The sequence below is a fragment of the Vulpes lagopus genome, chromosome 11 (genome assembly GCF_018345385.1).
Source record: "Vulpes lagopus strain Blue_001 chromosome 11, ASM1834538v1, whole genome shotgun sequence".
Lineage (NCBI taxonomy): Eukaryota > Metazoa > Chordata > Mammalia > Carnivora > Canidae > Vulpes > Vulpes lagopus.
In genome coordinates, this window is record NC_054834.1 from 31,370,179 (window position 1) to 31,379,096 (window position 8,918).

Genomic DNA, 8,918 nt, shown 5'->3' on the forward strand with positions numbered 1-8,918 from the left:
ACTCTTTTGTAATTAACACCCCGTTAATATGCTAATGATGCTCCTACCAGGCTTTTTAAATTGCTTCAAAACAGATGTAACTTAAATAGGGCAACACTTCTAAGATGCTATTTGCTCCACAAACCTTTTTTTTTTTTTTTTTGGTGTTTTTTTTTTTTTTTTTGTGAATGAGCAAATACAAACTAGTTCATATCATAGCAGGACCGATTTAATCAAACCTTTCCAAATGAGATAGGCCATAAATTATTAAGGCCACATTGCTTGGTGTTAGAAACCAGACTTCTAGGATTTGAAGAACTACCTTATTTTAGAGAAGAGAAAACAATCCCACAGAGGTTGCACCACTTGCTCAAGGCCACACACGGTCAGGACAGAGACACTGGGTCTTCTGGCTCCCAGGCTCCAGGACATTCCACATTCCACGAACCGTCTCACTCCACAAAACACTTCCCAACTAGAATGCTATTTATTCCCATATCAGCTATTGGTTCAGCCAGTCAAAAAAAAAAAATATATATATATATATATATCCTTTGAGTGCCTACTATGTCCCAGACCCCAGACTAGGCGCTCTGGAGAGAGGGGTCCCTCCTGGGGGGGGGGGGGGGGGGCCGGTGCCTGTTTCACGTAAGCGTCAAACTGACTCACAGTAATCTCCAGGGCAGAAATGATCCCCATTAGGGAGATTTAGAAAAAACAGGTTCAGAATGATAAAGTGACCTTTCTAAGCGCCCCTTGTGAATTGTTACAGACCTAGAATCTGAGTCGAGCCTAGCACTATTTTCTCTTAACCTTCCTGCATGTAATTAATGGCATTTTGCTTGCGTCCCACCTTTCCTACCCAGGACCACATTATCTGCCTTGACGGTATGGGCGGATATTGTGCTGTGTCTATGGCCTAAGAGGTACTCCACGATCCTGAGGCAGGGGTGACACTCACAAGGAACACCGTCTGCCCCTTCAAGCCACGTTCATATACTGGGCACGCCATGTACCCGTGGATCCACCAAGGCAATGCCAACGAGTGTTTCAGGCATTAGTTGAGGGTGCCCCTACCTCACCTCTTGTCCCTAAAGTCCTTGAACATCAATCTCGTCCACATCCAGCTCTTGAACACGTGACCTCAATCCCTTTTTCCGTCTCTCTGGACTTCTTGTTCAGATATGCTCTCTCTGACCTCTAAATATGGACAGCCTTCTTCTTTTTTTTTTTTTTTTAAGATTTTATTTTATTTATTCATGAGAGAGGCAGAGACACAGGCAGAGGGAGAAGCAGGCTCCCTGCAGGGAACCCGATGCCTAGATCCCAGGACCCCGGGGTCACGCCCTGAGCCGAAGGCAGATGCTCATCCGCTGAGCCTCCCAGGTGCCCCTAAATATGGACAGTCTTCTGAAGACTGCAGATCATCTTAAAATGCAGTGAACAACATCCCTAGTGCGGTGTTATCATTAGGTGATGCACATAGGATCATTTGTTCTCAGGTTCTAAACACCTAAATTCCTGGGATCCATTCACCTATCCTCAGGCCCAAGAAACATTTCTAGAAATAATTCATCTCCAAATGTTATGCAGACGTCAGAGCTTGTAACTAGTTTATCATCCCTTCAGGACAAGGAATAGGTCCTCATTCTCGGGGTCCTGCACAACCCTTGCACAAGCCAGATACTTAGTCAATGTGTGCCAAACAACGGATTGGCACTCCCAGACAGTCTAGAATATTCTCTCCCAGCTCATGACCTCTAATCTTTGCTCTGCTCCCCTCGTCGCTGGGATGAGAAAGCACAGACACCAGGAGCCCCAAACTCTCCAAGAGACTGCTTCCCCATGACACGAGTGACCAGCAAATGAGGAATGAAGGAGACCCTGAGTCACAGAATGGAAAGCCAGGCAAGCCAGCCGAGAAGAGACATCCCAACATAGGCGTTAGGGACTTTCTCCGCCACTCCTCTGACTTCTTGTAAATGCTTTCTGAATTAAAGATCACAAGCTTTTCCACCTTTTAAGTTCAGATGTTGAATTCTGAAATCCCATCAGGAATTTGAGCTTGATTTTGAACCCAGAGACTTCTTGTCTTTCCTCTTTCTCTCTTAATCACAGGATCTGATAAAGGCAGCAGGGGGCTCCAGGTTGTTCAGTGACTCATCAAAGTACTGGCCCAGGGCCAGGGTCTCCTGAAGCCTGGAGGGGTTGCAGGTCCCAGGTCCCAGCTCTCTTTTTGCCAGATCTCCTGAGTGCCTGCCCTAGAGTGATTTGTTGAAACAGAACTTCCTGTAACAGGCACAGAATCCACGTCTCACTTTGCTTTGTCAGCATCTCCGGGTGCGGGTGCGCCATCTGAGGCTTTAACAACAGGCACACCTCCCCTAAGAACCATCTACATACAAAATTCTAGCTGAATTTAGAACTGTAGTCTCCAAATTTCCTGAAATGGGGAAGGGGATCTTTTACCGTGTGTTTACAGCAGCCCAGGCTTTATTTTATTAAATCCCTACACCAGGGTGCTCCTGGGTGGCTCAGTGGTTGAGCATCTGCCTTGGGCCCAGGGCGTGATCCTGGAATTCTGGGATCTAGTCCCATGTCGGGCTCCCTGCATGCAGCCTGCTTCTCCCTCTGCCTGTGTCTCTGCCTCTGTGTGTGTGTGTGTGTGTGTGTGTGTGTGTGTTTCTCATGAATAAATAAATAAAATCTTAAAATAAAATGAAATAAAAATAAATAAATCCCTAACCGTAGAAGGCTAACACTGACCCTGCGTGGCGGAGAGTATTGAGTTATTTGAGGGCTCTCTGAGGCTCCCCCCACCATCTCCTCCTCCTGCCACTCCAGCTGGCCCCTCAGGGGGTTCTGGAGAGTCCAGTCTGAAGATCACAAGCAGCTGCAGATCCTGGGCAAGCCACACCTGTTTCCCCAAGTGTCCTCAACTGTAACTAAGGGGTCACCCCCATGGCCCGCAGGCCCCTCTGTCTAGCTCTGAAGACTCAGCTCTGTGGCAGGGAAGCCAGCTGTTCAGAGCCAACGACAGGAACCACTGTCAACTGGAAACCACTCAGAAATGGTAATAAACCTTCTCCAGAATGACCCCCAAGCGGTCCACAAACACCCAGATGCAGGGCATCCCTGTGCCTCCTTTTCTGCTGCTTTAGTTACGGTTCCTCTCCCCCCATGACAGGATTATCGAGCAGTTGCAATGGAGACCCTATAGCCAGCAAAGACTCAGATGTTTACTATCTGGTTCTGCAGAGAAAGAGCTTGCCAATTCCCACCCTGGAATGTAAAACTGGGTTCCACGGATTAGAATAAAGTGGGACCCATCTGGCAAAGTTTTTGGGTTTTGTTTCCTGAGGACCTTTGAGTCCCCGGTGCCCTGCCCCCACCCCCTGGGTCATTTTATTCATTTGCAATTACGTACATTCAAAAAATGCATTATGATCCCTAAGAAAGTTGTGGAGGAGCACAGAGCAAGAACTGAATATGTTAGTTGCAGTTCTTACACAGAATTCACCAATTTGTGGCAGATCTGGGACTCTGTTCCCCCTGCACCCCACTCCCTCTCCCCCCTACCCCCCTGCAAGCAGCTGGCACAGCACAGGGCTTCACACAGCAGCCCTGGCCCCTGCCTGGGTTAGGATCCTGGGTCTGCTCCTTACCAGCTGGGTGTCTTGAGCAGGTTACTAAACCTCCTCGTGGCTCTACATTCTCATCTGTAAAATGGGAATAAGAGTAGCACCTTCCCTCCAGGGACCCTTGAGAATATTTAATGGGACGGTTCTTGCAATGCCTGTGGAAGAGGGTTTGGCACCCAGTAGGTGCCTCAGGCACATTAGCTACTAGTTGCACTCTTTGTGACGATCGATGAGCCAGGACCTAGATCGATCCCACAAGAACCGCCCAAACCCAGGCATTCCAGAAAATAAACTTTTACATTCCCTGGGCCTCTGAGTCTTCTCCTTTCAAATAAGAGAAAATCACAACTTCCTCTGGGAGCCGCTGGCATCCCGGCCACCCAACTCTGGTGGCGAAGTTCTCTGCAGATACAGAAGCAACATAATGAGGGGAAGGAAGAGGTGGAGAATTTAGATTTAGTCTTTGCACAATTTCTTCCCCCAGTTCCTACCCAGCTCTCTGTCTCCTGGTAAGATTGTAAATGTTTCAGAAAAATAGTTTACACTAAATATGTTCCTTCCTAAATCTCATAAACAGTTGCTCCTTCCCACATAAACCCTAACCACTTACGTCCATGGTAGGTCCCAATTAGCCACCCACACATTGGCGGAGGGGAAAAATATGTTCTGGCACACGCATCCATGTACACACACACACACACACACACACACACACACACGCAGATCTGCTCCCACATCCACACACAGCCTCCTCTTGCCCCCCATCCGTACACACATGCTTGTGTGCACTCGTACCTCGAGCTCAGCCCTCCCCCTAACCCCCCATCCCACCAGCTATTCCTGGGTAAAAAAGCAGAGCTTTCTACACAAATGTCAGGGTCAGCTGCACAGGACTCTTGCAGAGCAGTAGGCCTCCAGGAGAAGCACCAATTAATGCTCCAGAGTCCCTTGCTCCCGAACGAGTGGCTGCTGAGCTCTCTCGTGTTTTAATTCCTCAATGGCCAGGCCACGTGTCTGCAGCCACTGGGGATTAGGGCTCCTGCACCCCAGCAAGGGGTGCGCTGCTCCCCACGGCTTGCTGCCCTGGAGCAAGTGCATGGCCCACAGGAGTCCCAAGAGGCAGCCCAGTGGAGCAGGGATTCTGGGACCGGACTGCCTGGGTTCAAATCCTGGCCGGGGCCACTCTAGTCACCAGAACGTCACCCGTTACTTCACTGCGCGGTGCCTCAGCTTCATCTCTAAAAGGAGTAGGGTAATCGTGGCACCAGTGCTCAGTTCTCAGAGGGACGTCACTAGCCGAGGGTGCAAAGTGCTCCCAGGGGTAGCTGGCCCCCGAGAAAGCGTGGCAGCGGGCTCATTAACCGACATGCGAGACCCCCCGCCCCTCCTGATCTCTGTTCTCACCCTGAGGATTACCGCACAATTGGATGGGGGGAATTACAGGCTTTGTTTTGCCATCTTCTTAGAGGCAGCAACTGTCTCATCCTGGCAAACAAATCTCTTACTGAGCAGCTGGCAAAGCCAGGACTTGGCAGAGAAGGAGAGAAGGGTTCTCCGTTCATCACATGGCAGGGCCGAGAGCTGGGAGACGGGGCACCTCCGTGAGACCACTGCCACCCAGGCAGCCACCACCCCCTGGCCCATTTCACCCATCCCTCGGTCACGGATGGGACGGTGATCTCACCTGTGCTAAGCACGGCCCCAGACGCAGCCCCCAGGGGTTAGTTCCCAAGGGTGACTTTGCACATCCCTGGGGGGATTCTCAGGAGCCCCCTGGGGTTCCATTTGCTGATATATCAAGAGTTGGGGGTGGCAGGCACCCCCACCCCGTGCCGAGGCTGCCGCCCACAGCCACTCAGGTCCTGGGGTCTGGCCTGTTCCTGTAGGAGGCGGGGGGGGGGGGGGGGGGGGACGGTCCTCCCTCACCACCCAGTTCACAGACAGACCTCCCTCTCACCCAGCCGTGTCCTCTGGCTCAGTGTTTCAGCAGCCTCTTCACTGGTGCACGCAAACAAAATGGAAAACATCCACAGGCCTAAACAAGATAATTACTCTCCTCCCTCGGGAACAAGGAAGAGTCGCGTCAGAGGGAGACACTCAAACAACCTGGTGGCCCCTCTGCCTCCGGCTCCCCCACGTTACATCAACCTACTGTCTCCCCACAGCCGCGCTCTTGTGTTTCCGCTTATCCGAACCCTAATTACACCAAATACCAGGGCTCCCCCAATTGTGAGGCTCTAAGCCAGCAAAGTGTGTGGGTCTTTGTGGCTTCCATTTGATTTCCCCCGATTCCTAATTCATTACCCTCCAGTAATGTCTGATTTTTAAATCAATTTGTGTGTTAATGGTTGAGCAAAATGGAGGGGATGGAAATACTAACTGATTAAGTACCAAACATGTGGTCACTAAAGTAGCTGCTTCTTCAATGTTAGCACATTTAATTCTCAAGACAAGACTCTGAGGATGAGATTATCAACTCCATTTTAGAGGTGAAGGCGCTGGGGCTCAGAGAGGTTCAGTATCTTGCCTAAGGGCACGCAGCTAGGACGTGAACCACTCAGTTCTCTCTCTCTCTCTCTCTCTCTGTCTCTCTCTCTCATGCTCTTTCACTAGATCAGATTGAAGGAGTACTATTAGAAGTTTGGGTCAGGGGCTTTTCTGGGAGGGGTCTCCCATTCAGCCCCACATAGCCTTGGAGTGCTCCCTGCCTCCCTTGAGGACTCCGTTTCTACTCATAAAACGAGAGGCCCAAGATGCTCCTCGAGGCCCCTTAGGAGGCTAACATTCCGGGATTCCAACAGGCAGTCCTCCCTGAATTTGGGGCTAGACCTTTCTTCATCCAGTCTTTCTCTAGCTCTTTCAACCCTGCTCTTCACTCCCACCGTCTCAGAGGGTCTCCACGGCATTCATGAAGCGATGACCTCACAGACCTCACAGAGTGGTCCCGAGGCTCTTGAAGAAAAACACATTTCTCAGACCTCACACAACTGAATTCAGAGGGAAAAGGAAAAACTGCCTGGGTTGTGAATGGGACCAAGACGGGAGCTGAGAAGGCCTTTCACACCCAGGACCCAGCTATAAACTGGAGATCAGATGTCCCGGTCACAGCCTTGGCCACCACTCTCACTGGGTCATGTCATGAGACTGGCCCCAATAACTTAAACATCACCTCTTCCAGGAACCCATCCGTGACCCCCTCCTTCTTGTGTCCCAGCAACAGCTTCCTCCCGCACCCCCGGGGAGCACACAGCCCCAACCAGGACGATGTGTTACTGCAATAAGTCTGCACTGTCCAAGGGGCAGAGACTGTGTCTCATTCACATCTGTCTTCCCAGAACCTAATACTACGCTTGGCTCACAGAAACTACCCTGAATGAATGAGCAAGCCCCCGGGCCCAATGCCTCCGGGCCAGAGCCACCTGCAATGTCCACCTTGCAATGTCCCTGCACGCCTCACAGAGGGTTCTGCCCAGCAAAGTAGGCGAGCTTTACTCCCGAGCCCTCGGATGAATCGCCAATCTGTCCACACAGGGGGTCGGGAGAACAGGGACTTTTCCGTTCTCAAGACCCAACAAGAATTTCTGCTTTGTCCTGTCTGCCAGCATCCACAGCGCAAAAGCTCCTCTTTGGCTCCCAGGAACACAAGCTACATGCCACCAGCTGACAAGTGAGAGGCCAGTTGGTCAGCTGTTGGTTCCATTTATTCAAAGCTGGACACTGAACTGCTTCTGCCACTGAATCGTGGGAGCCTTAGGGTGCCCGTCAGGCAGCCCCTGCAAAGTGTGACCAGCTGCCCTGCCTGGCTTGCGGGTGTAAGGGGGGTGGGGGGCTTGGACCTTCAGCTGAGTGCAGACCCCTGCTCCAGAGCCACCCCTCAGAGTGGAAATGCAGGCAGAGACCCTGGCGGTGGACTTGGGGGCTGCAGCAGGGAGGGGGCGCCAGGCCAGGAGCAAATCAAAAGGGAAGACAACAGAGGAAGGAAAATGCGGTGGCAAATTCAAGCGCTCTGTTTTCTCTTTAAAAAAAAAAAAAAATCCAATTACAGGGAGGGGATCTGCTTTGAAATAAAACAAGCATGCCCTTGTTACCGAGTGTCCCGGGGAGTCTTCATAGAGAGGCAAAACCCTTTTCCATCACATTTTCTTTTTTCTCATTACAAGTTGGATAATAGGTTCATCAGAGTAATTCCCTTTGACTCTTCCACTTTGCACACCCACACAAACACGCCGGGTTCTAACAATGGGTATCTGGGTATCTTCTCCTGGGGCAGGTGGGTTTGAAGGCGCCCCCGAGTGTCTGCACGCCCTGTCTCTGCGCTCCCTCCGGCCCGGTGCGCACGGTCCTCGCCCCCGACCCGGCCCCTCGCCCTCCCTCTCCCCTGCACGCGCAGACACACTAGGATGCATCTAAACGTGCGTGCCCTCCTCCGGGTTCAGCAGCGTCCCGGCCCCGTGGCGCGGTGCCCTCCTGCTGCGGCCCCTCCAGGCAGGTCCACCTCCACCCTGCGCCCCCGGGGCAGCCCGCGCGCCGGACTCACCGCCAAAGCCCGTGGGAAACTTCATGAAGTGCGAATAATTCCCGTACATGGTTCCTCCTCAGTTCATGTTCCTCCCTCCCCAGTGTTCCGAGGAGCGCGGCCTCCCGGGCTCCCGAGCGCGCAGCCGGGGCGGCCTTCAACTTGGGCTAACGCGAGCGGTCATCGCTCCCCCGCCGCCCGGGCAGCTCGGGCTGGGCCAGCCCTCCGGGATTAGTCTGGAATCTGCCCCTCGCTCGGAGCGGCCACATAGCGCGTCCGGGCGGCGCGGCAGCTGGTGCCTGTCAGTAACCGCGCACCGCGCCGCCGCCGCCGCGCCCCACGGCGCACGGGCTCCTGTTGCTGCTCGGCGGCACTCGGGCTCCTGTTGCTGCTCGGCGGCACTCGGGGCTGGGCCGCCGCGTGCGCTCCCGGGCTCCGCGCCTCCGCCCCCCTCCCCGCCCCGGGGCTCTGCTCTCCCGGGCCCCCGATGGCGGCGGGGAGGAAGAGCTGGGGGCGGGGGCCGCCTCCTCCTCCTCCTCCTCCTCCTCCTCCTCCTCGACGTGCACCCACAGTCGTGGGGAGGGGGGTGGTTCGGAGAATGCATTCTTTTTTCCCCTCCCGGCTCCTCCTCCGGAGGGTGCACCGCACTTGGCATTTGATCTTGGAGGGCCCAGAGAGAAGTGAGAGCCTCCATCCCCAGCTGCAGAAGCCAGAGCCCCCCTTGGATTTGGGGTGGGCCTCTCCTGCTCTGGCGGGGAGGGGGGGCCTACATACGCATATGT

The 8,918-nt window shown here is 53.3% G+C and overlaps 1 protein-coding gene across 1 annotated transcript in view; it reads right to left on the reverse strand.

The window, feature by feature from the left end:
* RXRG (retinoid X receptor gamma) overlaps positions 1 to 8,592 on the reverse strand; it is a 45,062-nt gene extending 36,470 nt beyond the window's left edge. Inside the window, exon 1 of the mRNA XM_041723083.1 lies at positions 8,158 to 8,592. Coding sequence (XP_041579017.1) covers positions 8,158 to 8,206 — 49 coding nt within the window. The 5' untranslated portion in view covers positions 8,207 to 8,592. The remainder of the gene's footprint in view (positions 1 to 8,157) is intronic.
* Between the last annotated feature and the right edge of the window lie 326 nt (positions 8,593 to 8,918).